This window comes from Suncus etruscus, chromosome 4 (assembly GCF_024139225.1).
Source record: "Suncus etruscus isolate mSunEtr1 chromosome 4, mSunEtr1.pri.cur, whole genome shotgun sequence".
NCBI lineage: Eukaryota > Metazoa > Chordata > Mammalia > Eulipotyphla > Soricidae > Suncus > Suncus etruscus.
This window is the reverse complement of record NC_064851.1, coordinates 6,166,618-6,193,090: the sequence shown is the minus strand read 5'-3', so window position 1 is coordinate 6,193,090 and position 26,473 is coordinate 6,166,618. Positions and strand designations below refer to the sequence as shown.

At 43.0% G+C, this 26,473-nt stretch overlaps 1 protein-coding gene across 1 annotated transcript in view; it reads left to right on the top strand.

The window, feature by feature from the left end:
* Window positions 1–315: 315 nt before the first annotated feature.
* Window positions 316–26,473, top strand: part of DMC1 (DNA meiotic recombinase 1) — a 33,724-nt gene continuing 7,566 nt past the window's right edge. Inside the window, 15 exon segments of the mRNA XM_049771692.1 lie at window positions 316–366; window positions 1,255–1,299; window positions 2,385–2,531; window positions 3,875–3,957; window positions 4,008–4,021; window positions 6,492–6,530; window positions 6,712–6,718; window positions 9,664–9,698; window positions 13,324–13,396; window positions 15,549–15,627; window positions 15,629–15,641; window positions 16,755–16,806; window positions 16,808–16,826; window positions 16,951–17,065; window positions 20,553–20,613. Of these exon segments, the coding sequence (XP_049627649.1) occupies window positions 316–366; window positions 1,255–1,299; window positions 2,385–2,531; window positions 3,875–3,957; window positions 4,008–4,021; window positions 6,492–6,530; window positions 6,712–6,718; window positions 9,664–9,698; window positions 13,324–13,396; window positions 15,549–15,627; window positions 15,629–15,641; window positions 16,755–16,806; window positions 16,808–16,826; window positions 16,951–17,065; window positions 20,553–20,613 (833 nt within the window).

The following is a 26,473-nucleotide window of genomic DNA, read 5'->3' as shown; positions in this document are numbered from 1 at the left end:
GGGGGGGTCCACACCCGGCAGCACTCGGGTTACTCCTGGCTCTACACTCAGAAATTACTCCTGGCAGGCTCGGGGGACCATATGGGATGCTGGAATGCGCATCACCGTCCTTCTGCATGCAAGGCAAACGTCTTACTTCCATGCTATCACTCTGGCTCCAGAGCAACCTTTTGTTTCTCTTATTGCTTCTGGTATCTAGTGACTTGAAATAAAATCAAGGTCTCTGGGGTAAGTATTTTGTTATACGATCTGTTGTTTAGATATTATTTCTCTTTCCTCAGCCTTGGTTATTTTTCCTGCTGCTCACCTTTCATAATGAAGGAGGACCAAGTTTTAGCAGAAGAATCTGGATTGCAGGATGATGAGGTATGGCTAGAATGTTGGAAGATATGTAGATGTTCAGTCACTCCACAAAGATGAATCTTTCTGTTCTATTTCTAGAAACTGCTGAGTAGTGAAAACAGAGTTCTAAAGTGAGGGACGATATTACAGATATGTAATGATTTGATTGGGAAGGGCAGCTAAGATTAGCTAGTTAGCAACTGGCAGGAAAATATTTTAGTAACTTAACAACTGGTACCAAATAGAGGAAGGAATTTAAGGTCTGCAGGGAGGAAAATTAAGTAAGTCCTATATAGGGGCGGTGAGGTGGCGCTAGAGGTAAGGTATCTGCCTTGCAAGCACTAGCCAAGGATCAGGACTGCGATTTGATCCCCGGCGTCCCATATGGTCCCCCAGGGCCAGGGGCAATTTCTGAGCACTTAGCCAGGAGTAACCCCTGAGCATCAAATGGATGTGGCCCGAAAAACCAAAAAAAATGAAAGCCCTATATAGGTTAAATGTTCCTCCACTCATTTGAGTTAATGATTAAAGTATTAAAGAAGAGGTCAGGACAAAAATATTTGACTTTCTGGATCCTTTAGTGTTGATGTTTCCTCTAAATTTGTAATAATCTGATTGAAAAAAGCATTGGTGGTGGGCTGAAGAGTTAGTATAGGGCCTAAGGCACTTGCCTTCCATGTGGTTGACCCCTGTTTAATCCCTGGCAGCCATATAGTCCCCGAGCATCACCAGGTGTGACCCCTGAGCACCACCAGACATGGCCCAACAACCACAAAGCAAGCAAAAAACATTGATCTCGTTTAGTCTAGTGAAATTAAATTCTAGTTATTTTGGTGTGATTCATAACATTTTAAGAGTTTACAGTTTGATATGAAGAATCAGTTTCCTTTTTTTCTGTTCCATATGGTTTAGGAATCTTTATTTCAAGACATTGACCTATTGCAAAAACATGGAATTGTAAGTATTTTTTTCACATACTGTGAAATTTTCCAGATTTGGGTTTCCCAACCCTGATTCTACTGACATTTGGGCTGAGCAATTCTTTGTTGGGCGATGGGGTGTTCTGTCCATATTAGGATGTAGCATCCCTCCAGTCTTACATCCCAAATTATCTCCAGACATAGTCAAATGTCAGAAGAGGTAGAGTGGATCCTGCTTGAGAACCATTCACCCAATAAGAAGTATTTAAGAGGCATGTATCTGCACCTGTGTTTTCAGCTACAGAAAAGTTTGTTCTATGTTAGGTGATCACATTGGCAGAAATCCAGACTCTGAGCACAAATTCAGTGCATTTCTTTTTTTTTTTTTTTTTTTTTTTTTTTTTTTTTTTTTTTTTTGGTTTTTGGGCCACACCCGTTTGACGCTCAGGGGTTACTCCTGGCTATGTGCTCAGAAATCGCCCCTGGCTTGGGGGGACCATATGGGACGCCGGGGGATCGAACCGCGGTCCTTCCTTGGCTAGCGCTTGCAAGGCAGACACCTTACCTCCTGCGCCACCTACCCGGCCCCAAATTCAGTGCATTTCTATATCAGTCGGATGATAGTAAAACTTGTCCCAATTGCCTTTTGAAGTCTTCACATGTAACCTTCTTGAGCTGGATTTAGAAAATTGGAGCAAGAGAGAATTCTTGTCCTTCATTGATGTAGTTATGTGCATTCCTCAAGAAGAAGTGGGAGGACTATCAGGAATATTGGTAATGAAGTTCTGTAGAAGAGGAATTGAACTGAGGGGGTGAATGTGTGATCAATTTATCAGTTTCTCCACCAACACACTTCTCTCTTGAGCTCCTTGTTTCATTGCCATGGTCTCACTCACATTCTTGGGAAATCAGGGCACAGCCAGAACATTTGGCAACGTGCTGGGTATGTTCTACTCAGATATTTTCAGAACATTTGGCTACATGGTGGGTGGGTTCCACCTGGCTGCTTGTATAAAATTGGTATCATCATAGAGAAGATGGATACAAAAGTACATGACATAGTAGGGGAGACTTGTGGGCTGGCATTTTATCAATCTGCTACACCCATTCTTTGATTTCCAGAATGTGGCTGACATTAAGAAACTGAAGTCAGTAGGAATCTGTACCATCAAAGGGATACAGATGACTACAAGAAGAGCCCTCTGCAATGTTAAAGGTCTTTCAGAAGCAAAAGTGGACAAGATTAAAGAGGCAGCTAACAAACTCATTGTAAGGGATCTTTCTTGTTTTTTACCTCGGAGGTCCTTGTGATTGTCTGCAGTCGTTCTCATTATGAATGCTGAAAACTGTTGTGGGAATTCTTGAGTTTCTATAGTTTACAGCATCATACTCCCATAATAACTTTTCATCACTTCAGTTCCAAAATAGCAATTCATTTCTGAAGATTAGTACGGGGCTTAAAAGATCTGGAGTGTTGAGGCTGGAGAGGTGGCGCTAGAGGTAAGGTGTGTGCCTTGCAAGCGCTAGCCAAGGAAGGACCGAAGTCCCCCAAGCCAGGGGCAATTTCTGAGCGCTTAGCCAGGAGTAACCCTGAACATCAAACACGTGTGGCCCAAAAAAACCAAAAAAAAAAAAAAAAAAAAAAAAGATCTGGAGTGTTATAATTATTTTTCCCTAAAACTTTTGCCTTTCATTTTTGTTTTGTTATTTGGGCCACACCTGGAAATGCTCATGGGTTACTCCTGGCTCTGCATACCAAAATTCTTCCTGGTGGTGTTCAGAAGTCCATATGGTGTGCCTGGGGTTTGAACCTGGGAAGGCAAGAAATTCCAATTTGCAGCTTCCGGAGTTGGAGAAGCAGTATGCTATTGGATAAAACTAATGGAATCGGGGCCGGGCGGTGGCGCTAGAGGTAAGGTGCCTGCCTTGCCTGCGCTAGCCTTGGACGGACCGCGGTTCGATCCCCCAGTGTCCCATATGGTTCCCCCAAGCCAGGAGCAACTTCTGAGCACATAGCCAGGAGTAACCCTGAGCGTTACGGGTGTGGCCCAAAAACCAAAAAAAAAAAAAAAAAACAAAAAACTAATGGAATCATTGACTCACCCCCCCCTTTTTTTTGCTTTTGGGCCACACCCAGCAGTGCTCAGGGGTTACTCCTGGCTCTGTGCTCAGAAATCAGGCTAGGGGGACCATATGGGATGCCAGAGATTGAACCCAGGGTAGATTCCAGGTCGACCGACTGCTGCAAGGCAGACACCCTACACCCTACCCACTGCTATCACTCCAGCCCTGGCTCCTTTTTGTTCTTGAGTCTCTCTCACCCAACAGTGTTCAGGATTACTTCCCACTTAGTGCTCAGAGGTTCTCCAACAGTGTTAGGGGAACCATGCTTTCCAGAAATGGAACCTAGGGTTCCCACATGCAGAACATGTGTTCCAGCCCTTTTAGCTACCCCTCACCCCCCGCTTGATCTTGCACAGCTTTTAAAGATAAATCAATTGTTGCTTAGAATCAGATACTGGATATTTACTTTGGTAGCCAAGTATATAGTTTTGAATAGCTTTCGAAATTAGAATCATCTTCATTTTGAATCTCCCCTTGTGTTTCTCTAGGAACCAGGATTCCTGACTGCGTTTGAGTATAGTGAGAAGAGGAAGATGGTCTTTCATATCACTACTGGCAGCCAGGAATTTGAGTATGTATCACAGCTTTATCATCAATAAGCACTATCTGGACATACTGTAGTTCTTTCTTGGGGGGCCACACCCATCGACGCTCAGGGTACTCTGGCTCTGTGCTCAGAAATCGCTCCTGGGAGGCTCAGGGGGCCTTTAGGTTGCAGGGAATCACCTGGGTCGGCCTCGTGCAAGGCAAATGCCCTACCACAGTGTGTCACTCCAGCCCAATACTGTAGTTCTTTTCTTTTCCTCTGTTTGCTATTGCCACACAAGTAGTATAAGTATGTTCAGCAAAAGGTAACCAAAACAAATTCCTAAATTTTTTATAAAAAATCCAGGCAGCAGAGTGATAATATAGTAGGTAGATATTAGTTTTGCATGTGGCCAATCTAGATTTCAATCACTGGTACCTCATATGGTCCCTGAACCCCACCAGGAGTGATCCCTAAGCACAGAGCTAGGAGTAAGCACTAAGAATTGCCAGATGTGACCAAAATATTCTCAGTTGCCCAAATATTTTTAAAAATGTAATAAATTAAAATGTTAGGTTTCTTCTTTTTTTTTTTTTATGGTCATACTCAGCAGTGCTCAGGGGTATTCCTGGTTCTGAGCTCAGAAATCGCCCCAGACATGGGGGACCATATGGGATGCCAGGAATTAAACCACCTTCTCCTGGATTGGCTGCATGCAAAGGTTCCCACATGCAGAACATGTGTTCCAGCCTTTTCAGCAAACCCCCACCCCCCACTTGATCTTGCGCAGCTTTTAAAGATAAATTTATTGTTGCTTAGAATCATATACTGGATATTTACTTTGGTAACCAAGTATATAGTTATATATATGTATATATATATATATATATATATATATATATATATAGCATACTGCTATGCTATCTCTCATAAGTTTAAATTGACTTAAAATACTCAAATACTGTATAAACTTAGTTATCAACTTAACTGCATGTCTATATCATCTAATCAACTACAGGCTAATCTGTTATTATAAAAAGGTCAAATACTCTTCAACTTTAACAGTTCTAAAATAACAGCTATGCACAGATTATTCCCAAATTTAATATGAAAATAGTAATCTGTGGGTTTGATTTATGTCTCTATTTTTAAAGCTGTCTAGATTTAAAACACTATTTCTCTATTTAATTTTAAATTTTCTTGAGCTTCACAAAGAGAACAATTATGCTATTCCTAATAATACTGGGTACCCTTTCGGGTAAAAATTTTGGTCACCATTTCAGCTGATTAAGATTGCAAATCAAGAGCCAGAGCTATAATACAGTGTGGAGGGCACTTGCCTTGTGTGTAGCAGACTCGGGTTCAATCCCCAATACCCCATATGGTCCCTTGAGCATTGTACCTCAGTGTTCCCTGAGTGCAGCGTCAGAAGTAAGCCCTGAGCATCACTGGGTGTGATCTGAAAACAAAACAAAACATTGCAATCAGGACACGAGAGATAGCAGAGCAGTAGAGCATTTGCCTTGCACATTGCCAACCTGGGAGGGACCCAGTTTGATTCCGGCATCCCATATGTTCCCCCAAGCCTGCAGGAACGATTTCTGAGTACAGAGCCAGGAGTAACCCCTGAGCATCACCAGTGGTGGCTGTAAAAATAAACAAAAAAAAAAGAAAAACAAAAGAAACTGAGGTGCGGGGTCGGGCTGGGTGGCACAAGAGGTAAGGTGCCTGCCTTGCCTGCGCTAGACTTGGACGGACCACAGTTCGATCCCCCGGCGTCCATATGGTCCCCAAGCCAGGAGCAACCTTTCTGAGTGCATAGCCAGGAGTAACCCCTGAGCGTTACCGGGTGTGGCCCAAAAAACCAAAAAAAAAAAAGAAAGAAACTGAGGTTCAGCAATTTGCTAGGTTTCTGAAAATATATTTAAAAAATTGACTATTCATTGATTTTTAGAAACAATACCAGGACACACACACACACACACACACACACACACACACACACACACACACACACACACACAGCCTTATTAGCAACTAAGACTATTTCAATTCGGGCCAGGAGGATAGCACAGCGGGCGTTTGCCTTGCAAGCAGCCAATCCAGGACCTAAGGTGGTTGGTTCGAATTCCGGTGTTCCCATTATGGTCCCCCGTGCCTGCAAGGAGCTATTTCTGAGCAGACAGCCAGGAGTAACCCCTGAGCACTGCTGAGTGTGGCCCAAAAACCAAAAAAAAAAAGAAAGAAAAAGAAAAAAAAAGACTATTTAAATTCCAGTTTGCTGATAAAAAAAATAATAGTGAGCCATTAGATCTTTATAGTTCATCCCTTGGTATCCAGAGGGAGTTGTATAAATTGTTTAGTTGATCCACTGCCCATGTAGAAGAATCTGTGATCTAAATAAATGTCATTTATTCAGCCATGAGCCGATTATTTATGATGGATGGATGACTGGATATATATAGAGAGAGAAAGTGAGAATTGCACACTAATGATGTGAACATTTTTCTCCTTTCTGGATATCTCTATTTCTGTTCCTATTACTAATGCTTACTTGCATTTCCAGTAAGTTGCTCGAGGTGGAATTGAAAGCATGGCAATCACAGAAGCTTTTGGAGGTAGGTAGAACCAAATATTTTGTTTATATGAAAAATAGTCCTCTGTATAAACATACATGCATATAATTGACAAAAAATAAGATGATGTTTCTATTTTGGAACTTATTTTAATTATCATTAATAAGAGATTCATCTGGGGCTGTGATTAAATATAATTCAGGGGCCAGGAAGGTGGCGCTAGAGATACGGTGTTTGCCTTGCAAGCGCGTAGCGGTAGGATGGACAGTGGTTCGATCCCCCCGGCCTCCACATATGGTACCCCAAGCCAGGAGCGACTTCTGAGCTCATAGTTAGGAGTAACCCCTGAGCATCAACAGGTATGGCCCAAAACCAAAAAAAAAAAAATATATATATATATATATATATATTTATGTATTCAACAGTATATTTTAGTTTTATTGCTTGTTTCCCTTTTACTCCTTTGTTGCTTCTGTGATTGATTAGGGGGTTGTGGTAGTTCACACTTTTTTTTTTGTTTGTTTTTGGTTTTTGGGTCTCACCCGGCAGTGTTCAGGGGTTATTCCTGGCTCCAAGCTCAGAAATTGCTCCCTGGCTAGGCACAGGGGACCATATGGGGCACCGGGATTCAAACCGATGTGACCTCTTGCATGAAAGGCAAACGCCTTACCTCCATGCCTATTTCTCCGGCCCCCCATGTTGCACACTTTTTTAGGGGGTGAGGCACACCCGGTGATGCTCAGGGGTTACTGCTGGCTATGCACTCAGAAATCGCTCCTGGTTTGGGGGACCATCTGGATGCCAGGGATTGAACCGCGGTCCCTCCTAGGTCAGTCACATGCAAAGGCAAATGCCCTACTACTTTGCCACCACTCCAAACCCAGGTACTTGCACACCTTTTGAGTGTTGTGTTTGCACACTCTTGCTTGTGGCATCAGGGATCCCAAATAGCAAAGCTGCTGGGGAGTATGCTTGGGCATATGGAGCTCAGTTCAGGATTAAAAACTCTGGTGTCTAATATGAGAACAATCCCTAAGTCAACTGAAATGAAAGGCCAGGAGTTCTGTCCATAGTTGGCAGCTTGCCACAAAGTGCCGGGAAGTGCTGTGAGGGCAGAGAAGGGACCACTATGACACTGATGGTTGGGAATGGTTACTCTGGACAAGAGTTGAGTGCTGAAAAGAGGAAAAGTGACAGACAGGATACCAGTGATAGTATTTCCAAACCATGATACTTAAAAGGGAAAAGGGGTAGGGGAAGAAAAGAGAGAGACCAGAGAAGAAAAGTGGTCTGCCATGGAGTCCAGCTTGGGATAGGGATGGGATGAAAATCAGGTGTGGAAATTTTGTTTGTTTGTTTGGGCCACACCCGAGTGACATTCAGAAATTACTCTCTGGGTATGTGCTCAGAAATCCTTCCTGGCCTTGGGGGGACCATAATAGGATGCCAGGGACCAAACCATGGTCCCATCCTAGGGTGAGCCTCGTGCAATGCAAATTCCCTACTGCTGCGCCACTGCTTCGGCCCCAATAGATTTTATTTCTACTATTATCTTTTCTCAACTTCATCATTTATCTTACAGTGTATTAATAACCACATATTATCATATACAATAAATAATAAATATACACAATAAATAATGATAATACATATTACATAATAGTGATATATAATTATTATTTAATAATAAATATTCTATACCTTACAGTGTATTAATATATTATTGCTTAATTTTAATCTATGGCTCTATGGGCCTGGTGTTTAGGCATGCCTCCACTCTGAGTCTTCTTCTTCTTTCGGTTTTTTGGGCCACACCCGGCAGTGTTCAGGGTTTGCTCCTGGCTCTGTGCTCAGAAATCACTCCTGGGCAGGTTCGGGAACCATATGGGTCGCATGGGATCGAACCTGGAGTTGGCACACATGCAAGGCAAATGCCTTACCATCCATCGCTATTGCTCTGGCCCTCTCTGAGGCTTCTTTAGCTCATTCTTGAGAATCTCATTTCCAGAGAACCCAAGTTTTCTATCTGAAAGCATCGTTTTTATGACTTCTGTTTTGCTTTTATGACTATATCTAGATGTACTCAGGGGCTACTCCTGGCTTTATACTCAGGAATTATTCCTGGTGGTGCTCAATTACTCGTGTTGGTAATGGGGGAACCGTATATGGGATGCTGGGGTTATAGTTCAGGTCAGCTATGAGCAAGGCAAACGCCTGACGCACTGTATTCTCACTCTAGTCCCGTTGTATGCCTTTTCTTAAGAAAAACCTGATTTCAGTTATCCCTCTGTATGCAATGCCTGGGATCAAACCCATGAGCTACATCCACAACCTTAAATAATCTTTGTTTTAAATGAAAGTTTTTGTGAAATAATATTTTTGATTCCCATCTGTGAAAAAGAAAAAACAACGCTATTTATATTAATAGTATTCATATTGTATTCAGAATCCATTCATGACACTGAGGACTTTACATGTGTGATTTGATCATTGAAAAAGAAAATAAGGGACCGGAGCTATAGCACAATGATAGGGCGTTTGCCTTGCACATGACCGAATCCAGGTTTCATATATGGTCCCCGAGTCAGGAGTGATTTCTGAGTACATAGCCAGGAGTAATCCCTGAGTGTCACCAGTGTGGCCCAGAAAGCAAAAAGAAAAAGAAAATGAAATAAATATTGCAGGGCAGGAGTCATAGCATGGAGGTAAGGTGTTTGCCTTGCATGCAGAAGGACGGTGGTTCGAATCCCGGCATCCCATATGGTCCCCTGAGCCAGCAGGAGTGGTTTCTGAGTTCAGAATCAAGAGTAACCTTTGAGGGTCACTGGGTGTGGCCCCCCCCCAAAAAAAATAGATTCTGGGCCAAAATGCGAGTACACTTATCTTGTATACAGATGACTCGCTTTTGGTCCCAGGCACCACATATATCCCCCAAGCACTACCAGGTATCACTCCTGAACACAGAGCTAAAAATAGCCCCTGAATATTACCAGGTATGGCCCACAAATAAAAAAATAACAAATAAAATAACAAGTTCAGACCCATGTTTTTTTTTTCTTATCCCTTCTCCCCCCTTGCCTCCCCACCCCCTGGACCCATGTTTCATTATTTATGAAAAATATCTAAAATGAATACAGTGATTTTCTTTCATTTTCTGTATTTTACAGAATTTCAGTACTGGAAAAACCCAGCTATCTCATACACTCTGTGGTAAGAAAATGTAACAATAGAATACAGTAACAATCCTTGCTGTCATTTACTGACCTACTTTGTGACTGACTGGTATTTAATATTTTGTGCCGCTAAACAAATTTGCAAAGAAACTAAAGCGCAGAAGAGGTTAGAAAAAACTGCCATCGGGCCCAGAGAGATAGCACAGCGGCGTTTGCCTTGCAAGCAGCCGATCCAGGACCCAAGGTAGTTGGTTCGAATCCGGTGTCCCATATGGTCCCCCCGTGCCCTGCCAGGAGCTATTTCTGAGCAGACAGCCCAGGAGTAACTCTCTGAGCACTGCCGGGGTGTGGCCCAAAAAACCAAAAACCAAAAAAAAAAGAAAAAAGAAAAACTGCCCATAAGGGCACAATTGCCAAGGAAGGTTTTTGAATACAAGATTTTATGTGCTACTATCTGAAAACCTGATAGAAAAGAATATAAATGGGTTGTTTTGGTAAGGCAATGCATTCACTGGCTCAGTTTTTCCATTCTATCTTTTCTGTATCTTGTCTGTAATAATGTCACAATATCTATAGAGGTCCTAGAAATCTTTATTTTATGGAGTCTAAAGTCATCCTAAGAAAAATTTAAGGGGGCCGGGTAGGTGGGCCTGGAGGGTAAGGTGTCTGCCCTTGCAAGCGCTAGCCAAGGAAGGGACCTCAGTTCGATCCCCCGGTGTCCCCATATGGTCCCCCCCCAAGCCAGGGGGCGATTTCTGAGCACATAGCCAGGAGTAACCCCTGAGCGTCAAACGGGGTGTGGCCCAAAAACCAAAAAAAAAAAAAAAAAAAAAAAAAAGAAAATTTAAGGGTTGGAGAGAGAACCTCAAATAGGCTGGAATGCACGCTTTTAATTTTTGTTGATTTTCTTTGTTTTGGGGCCATAATTAGCAGTGGTTTAGGACTCACTCCTGGAGTATTCAGGGATACACATACTAGTACTGGGTTATACAGGGTCAACTTCCTGCAAAAAAAAAAAAAAAAGGAGGAACAGGGGCCTGAGAGATAGCACAGCAGTAGGGCATTTGCCTTGCACCGGCAGCCAACGGGATTGGACCTGGGTTTGATTCCTGACAGTATCCCATTATAATCAGTCCCACCCAAGCCTGCCAGGAGCACTTTTCTGAGCTCACAGAGCCAGGAGGAACCCTTGAGTGCCACCTGGATGTGGCCAAAAAACAACAACAAGCAAACAAACAACAAAAAAAAACAATAAAATACCTGGCTCCAGGCTGATTCTTCCAGTAGTATTTATGGGACCTTACGCATACTTTCACCTTTATAATTTTTCTCCAGCAATAAAATAAAAAATAGTGCCAAAGTAGAGTTTTATTTTTAAGTAGAGTTGTTTTTGAAAAAATAATGAAATTATACATGTACACAATACCGAGTATTCCTTACTGTTGATCACTACCTACACATAAAGAAAAATATATTTTATAATTTGACATTAGTTGAGAGGTTCATTCAACAAATCAGGTAGCATAAGTGACATTGGAGTTCATTTATTTTTTAGGGGGTATTGTGGTGCTGAAAGGTTTCTCCCAGGGTGCTATGGACAGAAGCCAGGCCCCCCTATATACAAAAGCATGCTTTTAGCCATACAGTCATTTTTTTTTTATACAGTCATTTCTTATAGGAAAAAAAAAACCCATTTTTTTTTGTTTTGTTTTTTGTTTTTTGGGCAACACCTGGCGGTGCTCAGGGTTACTCCTGGCTCTCTGCTCAGAAATATCTCCTGGCAGGCACGGGGGGACCCATATGGGACACCGGGATTCGAACCAACCACCTTGGGTCCTGGATCGGCTGCTTGCAAGGCAAACACGCTGTGCTATCTCTCCGGGCCCAAAAAAAAAAAAACTTTTAAATTTTGCTCTGTTCTTTCTTTCCCTTTCTTCTGTTGAGATTGTTGATGCAGGGGTTGGAGAAGGGATAGTGGGTAAGGCCTTTGCATTGCACACAGTTGAACCTGATTTGATCCCTGGCACCCCAGATAGTCCCCAAGCCCCACCAGAAGTAATCCCTGAGCACAGAACTAGGAGTAAGCACAATACAGGGCCATAATATGGCCCACACCCCACCCCCCAAAAAGAGATTGCTGATATAATGAACAGGGTCACTCTCTGGTATGGTATTCATACATGGCAGTTCTAAACCCGTTAGCTGTGGTGCTTGCACAGATGTTACACCAGAGGTAACATTCATTTAGTTGTGGTTTGTGCATATTCCAGTTGTAGTTCTCATCGGGTGTCATACTCTTCCCATAGTGCCTATAATCGTGGCTGTGGTGCAGGTAGAAACTGCTTGCAGCAGTGCTAAAAGTCTCTGAAAGTAGAGCTGTTAGGCACTGTCAGGGCAATGCTCTTATCACACAGTAAGTTTAGGGATCAGATCCTTGTCCTCAGGCTTGCCAGGCCTGGGTACTTCTAGTCATAATATTTTGTGTGTGTGTGTGTGTGGTGTGGTCTTCTGGGCCTCACCCGGCAGTGCTCAGGGGTTATATCTCTGGCTCCATGCTCAGAATTGCTTCCTGGCAGGCACGGGGGACCATATGGGACACGGGGATTTGAACCGATGACCTTCTGGCATGAAAGGCAAACGCCGTACCTCCATGCTATCCCTCCGGCCCCCTTTATTTTTAATTTAAAGGATTTTCTACAAAGAAGTTAGAAATTAAGATTGAGTCTTTCAAAAGGGGCATAGCCTTTAATTCTGAACCTTGCAGCCTCATTTTAGCCAGAAATGTTACTTTTGTGTGTGTGTGTGTGTGTGTTTTTGGGCCACACCCGGAGACACTCAGGGGTTACTCCTGGCTATGCCCTCGAAATCGCTCCTGGCTTGGGGACCATATGGGATGCCAGGGGGATTCGAACTGCGGTCCGTCCCTAGGCTAGCATCAGCAAGGCAGACAGGCCTTACTGCTTGCACCACCGTTCTGCCCCAGAAATGTTACTTTTTTATGGAAAGATTTCTTGTATCCCAACTCAGGTGAGATACTCCCTGATCTCTGTCCCCATGGAGTGGCATAAAGCTGTTCAAGTTGGCATGACACCTATTTCTATTCTTTAAGAAAACTAGATTTCAGCAAGAAATATGGACATTTTTGTTTATTTCGGCCACATCTGGTGATGCTCAGGACTTAGTCCTGGCTTTGCACTCAGGCATCACTGGGGACCATATATGGTGCTGGGGGTTGAACCCGGTCAATTACATGCAAAGCAAAATCCTACCTTAGTGTTAACTAACTTCTGGCTCTGCAAAAAGGGATCACTCCTTGTGGTGTTCCAGGTGCCATATGAGATACTGGGGATTAAATCTAGGTCAGATGTTGTGCAAGACAAATGCCCTCCCCATTGTACATGCTCCATCTCCACCCTAAAAAAGAGGTTTTAATTTAAAATGTTTGTACTTTTACTCTGGCACAAAATATGGCCATTCTTTGTTGAATTATTGCTGTGCTTATAGAATACTTATAATCTTAGTACTTTTAGAAAATAAAGGATTATGATTATTTACTAGATTGATTACAAGCTGTAAGAAACAGAAACCCAATGTTAATTTACATAATCATTTGTACAAAGTTTATTCACTCCTATTAATATGAAATTTCCATTATTTTCCAGTGACTGCTCAACTTCCAGGAGCTGGTGGCTACTCTGGAGGAAAGATTATATTCATTGATACAGAAAATACTTTGTAACCTTTTTTTTGGAGTGGTGATGCTCAGGATTAACTCCTGGCTCGGTACTCAGAGATCACCCCTGAAGGTGCTCAGGGTACCATATGAGGTGCTGGGGATCAAATCCAGGTCAGAAGTGTGCAAGACAAATGCCCTTCCCGAGCCGGAGAGATAGCATGGAGGTAAGGCGTTTGCCTTTCATGCAGAAGGTCATTGGTTCGAATCCCGGCATCCCATATGGTCCCTAGAGCCTGCCAGGGGCGATTTCTGAGCCTAGAGCCTGCCAGGGGCGATTTCTGAGCCTAGAGCCAGGAGTAACCCCTGAGCACTGCTGGGTATAGACCAAAAACAAACAAACAAACAAAAAACAACAAAAAAGCAAATGCCCTTCCCAGTTTACACAGTCTGGCCCCACCCTAAAAAAAAAAGGAGTTTTAATTTAATTAATCAATTTTGATGTATTATTTATTTTGGTTTTTGGACCACTCTGGAAAGTGCTCATGGTTATTCCTAGCTCTGCACTCAGGAATCATTCCCTGTGGGCTCAGTGGATCATATGAGATATAGGAATCAATCTGAGTTGGCCATGTGAAAGCCAAGTGACCTACTCTCTGTATTTTCCTCTGGCCCCAAAGATGGAGGATTTTAAACAACTAAACCTCAAAACACCTTTAAATTTAGTAATTTTCTTCTGGCCTTTGAAAATTTTTTTTTTCTGCATTGCCAGGATTGAATCCAGGGTCTCACACATACTAAGCATAAAACTAAATACTATTTTTAGACACAGAATTTGATGCCAATGCCAAAGCAAAGTACAAAAGCATATTTAATAAAGGAGCCGGAGCAGTGGTGCAAGTGGTAGGGCATTTGCCTTGCATGCACTAACCTAGGACGGACTATGGTTCGATCCCCTGGCGTCCCATATGGTCCCCCAAGACAGGAGCGATTTCTGAGCATACAGCCAGGAGTAACCCCTGAGCATCACCAGGTGTGGGCCCAAAAAAAAACAAAACAAAACAAAAGCATATTTAATAAAGTTATAAATAATTGGTAAAAATCCTTCGAGGACTCTCTTTGGCTCACTTCCAAGAACATCTTGGGCTCCACTTACTCTGCCACGAGCTACATCCCCAGTCCTGAAATTACTATTTTGACCACTGGGTTCATGTCGTCAAATGTATTATTTGTTGTCAAACACATGGTTAATGGTATATTGAGTGATTTTATATTGAATAAGAGTCTGAAGAGAGTGAATTAACTCACTTTGAAGTGACTTAAATTAAAATTCAGTGATATTATATTCCTAGAACAGATCTATTTTTATAGAGCTGAGAACAAGAGAGGCTCACAAACCATAGCTTCTTCTCTTAGAACTGATTTGCTACATAATCGTAAGTCATTTGCCTCCTCTAGCTCAGTATGCTCATTTGTAAAAATGTAACATAAGCTGTAACTGGTACTCAAGGTTATGATAAAGAGGAGAACATTTTATATTTAAATTCACTATGACCCCATCATTTTAGGAATGTTATCGTTGAAATAGTCACCAATTAAGGCACTTAGGACAATAAAATTTGATAAAGGTTGAAAGGGATTCTTAGCACCCTCCCTTTTGACAGGGCGTCTTTGACAAGTCCACTGTTTTATTTTTCTGAGTTTTGGGGGGCCACACTCAGTGACACTCAGGGGTTACTCCTGGCTCTCCACTCAGAGTAGTGCTCAGAGGACCATACGGGGTGCCAGGGATTGAACCTGTGTCTTGGCAGCATTCAAGGCAAAGGGCCTTAGTGGCTGTACTATTTTTTTGGCCTCAACAGGTCACACTGCTTTTCCTTGATGTAACTTAAGGTCATTTTTCTAGGGCTGGAGGGATAGCAACAGCAGTATGGCAAAACAAAACAAAAAGGTTGTTTTTGTAGTTGTGGCCTAAACTTCTTTGGTGGAATTGATGGTTTTGGATCCTTAGTCCTTTCTTGTGGGGGCCACACCCCATGATGCTCAGGGCTTATTCTGGCTATTGGCTCAGAAATCACCCCTGGCCTTGGGGGACCATATGCAATGCCCGGGGAATCAAACCTCAGTCTGTCTAGGTTAGCTGTCTGCAAGGCAAAAACCCTACCACTTGCACCACCGCTCTGGTCTCTTGGTCCTTAATCTTGATATTCCCAGTCGTCCAGATCGCCTTCGGGACATTGCTGACCGCTTCAATGTAGACCATGATGCAGTACTGGACAATGTTCTCTATGCACCGGGCATATACAAGTAAGTCCCTTGCATTTGGATGCTTGAGTTGTTTTGAGGTTGACAGTACTGATTTATTATTTGTTATTTGTTCTTTAGGCCACACCCAGTGGTTCTCAGGACTTGCTCCAGGCTCTGCACTCAAGGATCACTCTTGCGTGGTTAGGGGACCATATGGGGTGCTAGGGATTGAACCTGGGTGGCTGCTTGAAAGGCAAGGACCTGAATTACCAGTTGTCTAACTCATATTTATTATTTTGAGTGATTAGTAGCAATATTTGACCACTTTTTTGTTTGTTTGTTTTTGGGCCACACCCAGTGGCACTCAGGGGTTACTCCTGGCTCTGTGCTCAGAAATCGCTTCTGGTAGGCTCAGGGGACCCACATGGGATGCTGGATTCTAACCACCGTCCTTCTGCATGCAAGGCAAACACCTTACCTCCATGCTAACTCTCCGGCCCCTGCAGAAGGGATTTTTGTATTGTATTTTTGTGTCCCTAGGAATGGTATAGCTGGATTGTATGTGAGCTCAATTTCCAGTTTTTGGAAGAATCTCTATATCACTTTTTCATAAAGGTTGGATTAGACCGGCATTCCCACCAGCAGTGGATAAGAGGTTCCTTTCTCTCTCACAACCCGCCAGCACTGCTTCTTTTTTTCTTTTTCTTTTAAAGTGAGCCCAGTTGAGGCTGGAGCAATAGCACAGTGGTAGGGTGTTTGCCTTGCACGTGGTCAACACTGGACGGATCTTGGTCCGATTCCCGGCATCCCATGTGGTCCCCCCGAGCCTACCAGAAAACAATTTCTGATCACAGAGCCAGGAGTAATCCCTGAGTGCCACTGGGTGTGGCCCAAAAACAAAACAAATAATTTGAGTCCAGAATTTTATTATATGATAATTCTTTAGCTATGAAAATGCCCTTAGGACACATCTTTTGTCTTTGGAATTGAAAGGAAATTTTTTTTAGATAACCAGAATTTGGTTGTCTATGCCAAAGCAAAATACAAAGCATGATTAATAAAAGTCATAAATAATTTATATAATCCTTCAAGGATTGTCTTTGGCTGACTCCCAAGGACATTTTAGGTACCATTTATTCTAGCTTTGATAACATTTTTCTGCATTTCCCATAGGTGAACATCAGATGGAGCTGCTTGATTATGTGGCAGCAAAGTTCCATGAAGAAGGGCATTTTCAAGCTATTGGTATGAGCTTTGAAATAATGTTCACTCACAGAGCTGTTTAGTACATTATTTTTCTTTTATTGATCTAGATTTAAATTAACTTCTTCCATTTTCAAATGCTTCTCATTACATTAACCTTGTGCAGATCATTGATTCAATAATGGCACTGTTTCGAGTGGATTTCAGTGGGCGAGGAGAGTTGGCTGAACGACAGCAAAAATTGGCCCAGATGTTGTCGCGGCTGCAAAAAATCTCAGAAGGTAAATTAAAAAAGAATTTTATGTTTTAGTGAAGCAAGATAGTTTTTATTGAATAAAATTTACTTAAAAAGACATGAGTGTAGGGTCAGAGTGATAACACAGTGGGTAGGTCATTTGCCTTGCATGGGGTTGACCCCAGGACAGAACCTGGATTCAATTCCTGGGCAATCCATATGATACCTCAGCCTGCCAGAAGCAATTTTTTTTTTTTTTTTTTTTTTTTTGGCTTTTGAGTCACACCTGGCGGTGGCACTCAGGAGTTACTTCTGGCTCTGTGCTCCGAAATTGCCCCCTGGCAGGCTCAGGTGGGGGACCATATAAAATGCAGAATTGAACCACCATCTCCTGGGTTGTCCACATGCAAGACAAATGCCCTATCTCTCTCTGGCCTCGAGCAGCAATATCTGAGTGCAGAGCCAGGGTAACCCCCTGAGCACCACCAGGTGTGGCCCCCAAACCTATAGCAAAACAAAACAAAACAAAACAAAAAGCATCAGTGGAAAGAAAGACAGGACACATGTTCAAGAGAGGACCAGACTTCTCTAGAACAAAAAAAGTCAGAAAGACAGAGTATTAACATGTTCAGGGGAGAACACAAACTGAAGAGAGCAAAGCCAGGGGGCCAGAACGAGAGTATAGCAAATAGGATTGTTTGCCTTCTATTTCCCATCATGGGTTCAATTCCTGGCATTTCTTATGGTCCCCAATGCAGTACCTCTAAAGCATTGCCAGGTATGGCCCCAAAGCCAATAAAATAAATAAATAAATAATAAATAAACAGAGTAAGCCAGAGGTAAATTTTTTTTGCTTGTTTGTTTTTTGGGTCATACCCAGGGGCACTCAAAGGGTTATTCCTGGCTCTGTCCTCATAAATTTCTCCTGGCCAAGGCCCCCTTGGGGAACAGTATGGGATGCCAGGGATTGAAGCTGGGTTGGCCACATGCAAGACAAATGCTAGTGCATTGGCCTCCCAGAGGTAAATTCTTTAAAGGGTGCCTATTTAGGGGGACCGGAGAGATAGCATGGAGGTAAGGCGTTTTCCTTCCATGCAGAAAGGTCAGTGGTTCAAAACCCGGCATCCTATATGGTACCCTGAGCCTCCCAGGAGCAATTTTAAGCATAGAGGAGGAACCTCTGAGCACTAGCCGGTGTGACCCAAAACAAAATAAAATAAAGGATGCTATCAGGAAAGCATCTGTTACTTAACATCTTATTATATTTGATTGTATAGCATTTGATTATTTGTCTATATATTTACTTTTGGCTTGTGGGCCATTATCTGGCAGTGCTCAGGAGTTACTCGCTAGCTCTACACTCACAAATTGCTCCTGGCAGGCCTGGGGACCATATGGGATTGCTGGGGATCTGTCCCAGGTTGGCTGCATGCAAGGCAAATGACCGACCACTGTGCTATCACTCTGGTCCCTTGATTATTTATTGAATAGGTTTTGCAGAGAAGCTCAGAATAATATTTGCATATAATGCAATTAAAATAAAACAAAACAAAAACAGGGCTGGAGAGATAGCACAGTGGTAGGTGTTTGCCTTGCACGCGCCAACCTAGGATAGAAATTGTTAGATTCCCCAGCATGCCAAATGGTCCCCCAATGCCTGCCAGGAGAGACTTCTGAGCTTTGAGCCAAAGAGTAACCCCTGAATGCATTGGGTGTGACCCCCAAAACAAAACAAACAAACAAATTTACCTCTAACCAGAGCAATACAACAGCGGACCAAGTGCTTGCCTTGCACACTTCCAACTTGGGTTTTGATTCCCAGAACCACATATGGTTCCCTGAGCCTGGCAGAAGTAATTCCTGAGCGAAGAGCCAGGAGTAAGCCCTGAGACCTGCCAGATGTGGCCAACAAGCAAAACACAGCAACAACAAAAAAGCAAAAAAACCCAAAATTTTTCCCCATGAGAATGTAATTTTTTTTTTTTTTTTTTGGTTTTTGGGCCACACCCAGCAATTGCTCAGGGTTACTCCTGACTGTCTGCTCAGAAATAGCTCCTGGCAGGCACGGAGGACCATATGGGATGCCGGGATTCGAACCAACCACCTTTGGTCCTGGATTGGCTGCTTGCAAGGCAAACGCCACTGTGCTAATCTCTCCGGGCCCAGAATGTAATTTTTTTGTTTGTTTGTTTCTTGGGGACTGTTCCTGGCAAGTGTATGGCTATTCTGGCCCAGTGCTTTGGGATTTGCTCCAGACAGTGCTTCCTGGGGGACAATGCAATGCTGCGGAATGAACCTGGACTTCCTTATGCAAAGCATGTACTCCAGACCTTTGAACTCTCTTCCTAATGCTTTGTTTTGGGGGGGCATACTGGATTGATGCTGGAGGCTACTCCCCAGTTCTGTGCTTGGGGTCACTCCAGCAGGTACTACATGTAGATTGAACCCTAACCTTCTAGAGCAAAGCATGACCTCAGACCACTGAGCTCTTCTTCAGGGTCCCCCTGATTATGTTTTTGAGTTTTTTGGGGGGTTTGGGGTCACACCTGGCAAGTGGTCAGGGGTTACTCCTGGCTCTGTGCTCAGAATTCACTCCTGACAGGCATGGGGAACCATATGGGATGCCGGAATTTGAACCACCATTTGTCTTGGGTCGGCTATGTGTAAGGCAAACACCCTGCCACTGTGCTATCTCTCCGGCCCACTCTGATTCTGTTTTTAAGCCAAAAGCATTGATTCAGATATAATAACATGTAAATAATAACAAAAATAATTTTAAAAGGTATTCATCTGGGTCAGAGAGATAGCATAGCAGTAGGGCACTTGCCTTGCATGATGTCGTCCTGGGATGGACCCGGGTTTGATTTCCAGCATCCCATGTGGTCCCTCCGAGCTAGCCAGGAGCGATTTCTGAGCACAAAACTAGGAGTAACTCCTGAGCACCATAGAGTGTGGTCCCAAAACAAACAATAAAAGGTATTAATCTGTTATCAATAGAAATAGGAAAATAGGGCCCGGAGAGATAGCACAGCGGCATTTGCCTTGCAAGCAGCCGATCCAGGACCTAAGGTGGTTGGTTCGAATCCCGGTGTCCCATATGGTCCCCCCTGTGCCTGCAAGGAGCTATTTCTGAGCAGACAGCCAGAAGTAACCCCTGAGCACTGCTGGTTGTGGCTCAAAAACCAAAAAAAAGGGGGCCGGGCGGTGGCGCTGGAGGTTAAGGTGCCTGCCTTGCCTGCGCTAGCCTAGGACGGACGCGGTTCGATCACCCCGGCTCCCATATGGTCCCCCAAGAAGCCAGGAGCAACTTCTGAGCGCCATAGCCAGGAGTAACCCCTGAGCGTCACAGGGTGTGGCCCAAAAACCAAAAAAAAAAAAAACCAAAAAAAAAAAAAAAAAAAAAAGAAATAGGAAAATAATCTTGCTTATAAAATAACTTCATGGCAAAATATTATTAAACTCTAACATCTACATTATGATTTTTAAATACTTGCATTATATTATCTTACTTTATTAATTTTTATCTCGATCAGAATACAATGTGGCAGTGTTTGTGACCAACCAAATGACTGCTGACCCAGGAGCAACAATGACGTAAGCCTCAATATTCTCAGTTTTCTACAGAAAATAATTCCAAAGTGACCAGGTTTTTTTCCCAGTTCCCCTTTATCCCCAGTGATCAGTTATGATATGTATGTAAATATATCACAGCTCATTATCCTGAACAGCACATTTTTTTTTTTTTTTTTTTTTTTTTTTTGGTTTTTGGGCCACACCCTGTGACGCTCAGGGGTTACTCCTGGCTATGCGCTCAGAAGTTGCTCCTGGCTTCTTGGGGGACCATATGGGACGCCGGGGGATCGAACCGCGGTCCGTCCTAGGCTAGCGCAGGCAAGGCAGGCACCTTACCTCCAGCGCCACCGCCCGTGCCCTGAACAGCACATTTTTACTTTATAATTACAGAGCTCACTTTGCATTACTTAATTTTTTCTCTAATTCTCCAATTCATCAAACAATAGTTTGGGCATTTTCAGAGAAAATTTTGGGCTTTCCAGAGTTAAAAGTATATTGGGAAGGGCCAAAGAGATAGCACATTGGTAGGGCATTTGCCTTGTAGGCAGCCGACCCAGGACCAACTGTGGTTTGAATTACGACATCCCATATGGTTCCCCATCTCCACCCCGTGCCTGCCAGGGGTGATTTCTGAGCACAGAGCCAAGAATAACCCCTGAGTGCTGCCAAAACAAAACAAAAAGGATATTGGAGGCTGGAGAGATATCAGGAGAGATATCACAATGGTACAGTGTTTGCTTTGCAAGCAGCTGACCCAGGTCCTAAGTTGGTTCAAATTCTGACATCCCATATGGTCCCCATGCTTGCCAGGAGTGATTTCTGAGCATAGAGCCAGAAGTAACACCTGAGCACTGCTGGGTGTGGCCCAAAAACCAAAAAAAAAAAAAAGGAAAAGGAACCAAACCAGCCAAACCAGGGTCAGAGAGATAGCACAGAGGTAGGCGTTTACCCGACCAGGGAGGAACCCAGTTCAATTCCCAGCATCCCATATGGGCCCCCAACCTGCCAGAGATAATTTCTAAGTGCAGAGCCAGGAGTAACCCCTGAGCTCCACTTGGTGTGACCTAAAAATCAATCAATCAATCAATCAATCAATCAATAAAAGTTAAAAAAAAAAACGGGGCTGGAGTGTTGGTGCTAGAGGTAAGGCCTGCCTTGCAAGCGCTAGCCTAGGATGGACCACAGTTCTATTTCCCAGTGTCCCATATAGTCCCCCCAAGCCAGGAGTGATTTCTGAATGCATAACCAGGAGTAACTCCTGAGCGTCAAATGGCTGTGTCCCCACCCCATCAAAAAAAGAAAAACCAAACAAACAAACAAAAAAACCCAAACCTACGTATACATATATCATTCACCTAGGTTTTCTCAATTGCTAACATTTTTCTGTTTTCTCCCACACATTCTTTCTCTCATGTGTGTATATGTCAAGTATTGTTTTTCTGCATATGCACATACACAAAGATATGTGAGCTATTTGAGAGTTGGTATTGGGGAGGGAGTTAGTTTAGGCCAAATCCCGCAGTGCTCAGGGGCTACTCAGGCCTTGTTGCTTAGGTGTTGCCTAAGCAGCCTCCAGAATACAAAGCCTGTGCTTTAGTATGTGGAGTATCTACCTCCAGCCTACAACTTGAGAGTTTTAGTCCCAGGAACCATTGGGAATTGTTTGCAGACATCATCGTAATATTCACCTCTTAATACTTTAACATATCTCTTCGAAGAAATAAAACATTCCCTTACATAGCCACTATATAATTATCCCACTCAGGAAATGAACACTGGCATCGTGGTGTTATCTAACGTACAATAGTACTTAAGTATCTTCAGTCGTCACAGTAATATCTTTGAGAGTTGAGGCTCTGTGGCTTTGTTTCAGTTGAGGGTTAATGAGAATCTGCTTTGAATGCAGTTGTCATGTCTTTCTAGTTCTCTCCTTCATCACAACTTTGCCTTAACCTCTGTTAGATTTGTATGAGCCTGGTATTATGGAAAGGATTATAGTAAGCATGTACTAAGCACATAGCAATGTTTTACTGAATGTCCTACTTGGAGCTAATTTTTTTCACTACTAAAAAAAAAACGATGAGGGTCGAGATTGTACCACTCCTCAGAGACTATTCTTGGCTCAGTTCACAAAGCAGTGCTGGGGGACCTTATATGATGCCTTTAGAAGACTCAAAGAAGGCAAGTACCTTACTCCTGGACTATCTCTTGCTCCTCATGACTGAAATTTCAAACATGAGGGCGTGGACTGATAGCATAGCAGGAACTTCATTGCAAGTGGCTGAACCAGGTACAAGGAAATTTTCAGACCAAGTTTGATCCCTGGCATCACTTATATTCCCCTGAGCACTGTCAGGAGTAAACCCTCAGCACCATCAAGTGTGGCCAATAAATAAATAAATAAATAAATATTAGGGTGGGTGCTGGACCCCACTCAGCAGTGCTGGGAGTGAGATTTAAACTCTTTTAATAGGAAAACTATGTAAGTGATATTATGGTCCTTCTCAGACTATATATATTCAGATATTTGTTCATTATTAGTTTTATATTTACTTATGTAACTAGATGTTCACAAGATTTCTGTGTCATAAAAAGATATTTTCGGGGGGCTGGAGAGATAGCATAGAGGTAAGGCGTTTGCCTTTCATGCAGAAGGACGGTGGTTCAAATCCTGGCATCCCATATGGTCCCCTATGCCTGCCAGTGGCGATTTCTGAGTGTAGAGCCAGGAGTACCCCCTGAGCGCCGACACCCGGTGTGATCCAAAAACAAAAACAACAAACAAAAAAAAAATCTGGGATCTGGGACCAGAGCTCTAGCATAATGGAGAAGGCATTTGCCTTGCAAGTGGCTGACCCAGGTTTGTTCCCCAGCATACCACAGGGTCCTCTAAGCTTTTGGAATGATCCCTGAGAGCAGAGCCAGGAGTAACCCCTGAGGGCCACCAGATATGCCCCCCCCCAAAAAAAAAAAAAAAACCAAAAACCTGGAATCCTACTTAAGGAGATCCCTCCAACAATTCAGGGGCTATACTTTCTTTTACTCTGCCTTTCCCTTTCTTTTTTTTTTTTTTTTTTTTTTTTGTGGTTTTTTTTGGGTTACACCCGGCAGTGCTCAGGGGTTACTCCTGGCTCCATGCTCAGAAATTGCTCCTGGCAGGCACGGGGGACCATATGGGACGCTGGGATTTGAACCGATGACCTCTTGCATGAAAGGCAAACGCTTTACCTCCATGCTATCTCTCCAGCCCCGCCTTTCCCTTTCTTAAATCAAATCTTTTCTAAATTTAAAAATTGTTTTCACTATATCAAGATTCTTGGAATTTACTAGTCATCTAGATCCTTGTCTCCATAAGGAATGAAAATAGGAAGAAAACACAGTGCTTAGGTTACATACTTGTGCCTATAATGGGTTCGATCCTTGGCCAGCACCATGTGGTCTCCTGAGCATTGCCTAGTACAGCCCTGTATGTGCCCTCAGTACTTCTTGGAGTGGCCCAGGTAATCCTGAGCAATATAGGGTCTGAGCACCACAATATCGTTAGACCCTTGCATTGAGCCACCTGCCTGGTTGGCCAATAATTGTGGGTGAAGCCTCAGGCCTCCTGAACATAGCTTGGGATGTTATCCCCTCAAAAAAAGAAAACAAAATCTTCCCAGTTAACTGAAAAAAACTGTTTTGGCAGGTCAGGCATGGTCTGTAGGCTTTGAATGGTAGGACAATCTTGTCTGTTTTATCTGGTGCCTTTTTATACACGGCACATGAAGTACTTCACAAAGAGAATAATTTTAAATGAAGAGAAATAGAAGATTTTTAAGGCTTGCTTTAAAAAGAGAGAATGACTCATTGGCTCAGAGGGAGGAAGTGGGTTGCATTCAAATAAAACAGTACAAGTTAAAGAGCAATGTTCTTTCTTCAGGTGTAGAGAGGGGACAGGGAAGAGGCCGAAATGTTGATCTAGAGCAGAGGCTCCCACCTATTTAGCCTGCCACCCCCTTTTTAGAAAAATAAAATTACTTCATGCCCCACTCTGAGAATCTATTTCTTTGTTGTTGTTGTTGTTGTTGTTTGTTTTGTTTTTGGGTCACACTTGGCAGCACTTAGGGGTTACTCCTGGCTCTGCGCTCAGAAATTGTTCCTGGCAGGCTGGGAATCGAACTGGAGTATGTACTGGGTTGGCCTGTTGCAAAGCACACACACCCTACCGCTGTGCTATTGCTCAGGCCTCCTGGGAATCTTTCTTTAAGTGAACAAACAATCCCATGATAGTTCCATCAACCCCACCTTTTCAGGCCCTGCAGCCCACTTAGGAAACAGACCTAGAGTTAGAAGGTAAGGGCAATCAGTGAGAATTGGGTCAAAGAAGATCCCACCTCCCTATATAAGTAGAAAATTTCAAAAAGGTTAAAAGCATTTTGAATTTATTCCAGTAAGACAATGAAAGGAGAGGCCGGAGCAATATAGTACAGCAGTAAGGGCACTTGCTTTGCCTGTAACTGAACCAGATTCAGTCTCTGATATCCTATATAGTTCCCGTAGTCCTGTAAGGAGTAATTCCTGTGTGTCCTGTGTGCAGAGCCATAAGTAAAAGCTCTAGAGAATGAAGGGGGGGGGGGGAGAAGAGACAGAGAAGAGAGAGGATACAAAGGAAATAATGGAAGAAGTTGGAAATGTGAAGAGATTGCTAGTGGAAGGGAGTTAAGTTAGAGCAGATAACTTTAGACTAGAATTTTGCTGGATCGGTTTGCTTTGAAACATCACCTAGCTACATTGTAAGAAAACAAGACTCACTATAATTAGTAGATGCTAAAGCATTTTAAATTATAACAATGCAAATGAAAGGCACTTCTTCATATAAAGCATATAAAATGCCACAGGGAAATGAAAAAATATCATCAAGACAGTTTTAAACTAAAGGATTTCAAAGACTATTAGAAAACCTCCCAGAAAGAAAACAATATTGTTTCTTAGTGCTGAGAAATTTCAAGCTGCAACTCTCCTGGGGCCTGTCAGAGAAATATCACTATAATTGGTATGAGTCCCCAAGTACACTGACAATAATTGAGGCTTATATCCCATGCATTATACTTGATGGCACATTGTATTAAAAAGGAACAAAATTACAGAGGCGAGGAACTGCCATCTGATAATAGCCGAATAGTAGTTTCTAGCTGAGGCTTATGGATGCAGATTTTAGGTCTAGACTGATTCAGAGGATGAAAAACTGAAATAAAAAGCTAAGATCTCAGCCTGGAAAGCACCATATGAGGGCAAAGAGTAAGGTGAACAACGAATAAAATCAGACACTCCATTACTAGTGCACTAGTTTTGCTAAAACAGACCTTATTTTAGAATATTTGTCATCTTGTGCCAGAGAGGTAGATAGTTCAGCAGGTAAGGCACTTGCTTATGCATGTGGCCAACCTGAATTCAATCCTAACACTACCTATGGTCCCTGGTGCACCACCAGGAGTGATCCCTGAGCAAGCTCAGAGCCAGGAGTAGTAGCCCCTGAGCATCACCAGGTATGACCCAAACCTCTCCTCCACCCCAAATAAAAGAGCATTTATGGTATTGTAAGTACACAGTCTAATCTCTAAAGATGCTTACTGATTCAACACCATTAACATAAATTAAAAGGCAATGTGGTTAGAAAAAATATCATTAAACTGACATCAGTAGCATAGCACTATGTCTGTTGCAAATCATTTAGACCATAGGGCCGGAGAGAGCATGGAGGTAAGGCATTTGCCTTGCATGCAGAAGGATGATGATTTGAATCCTGACATCCCATATGGTCCCCCAAGCCTGCCAGGAGCGATTTCTGAGTGTAGAGCCAGGAGTACCTCCTGAGCACTGCTGGGTGTGATCCAAAACCAAC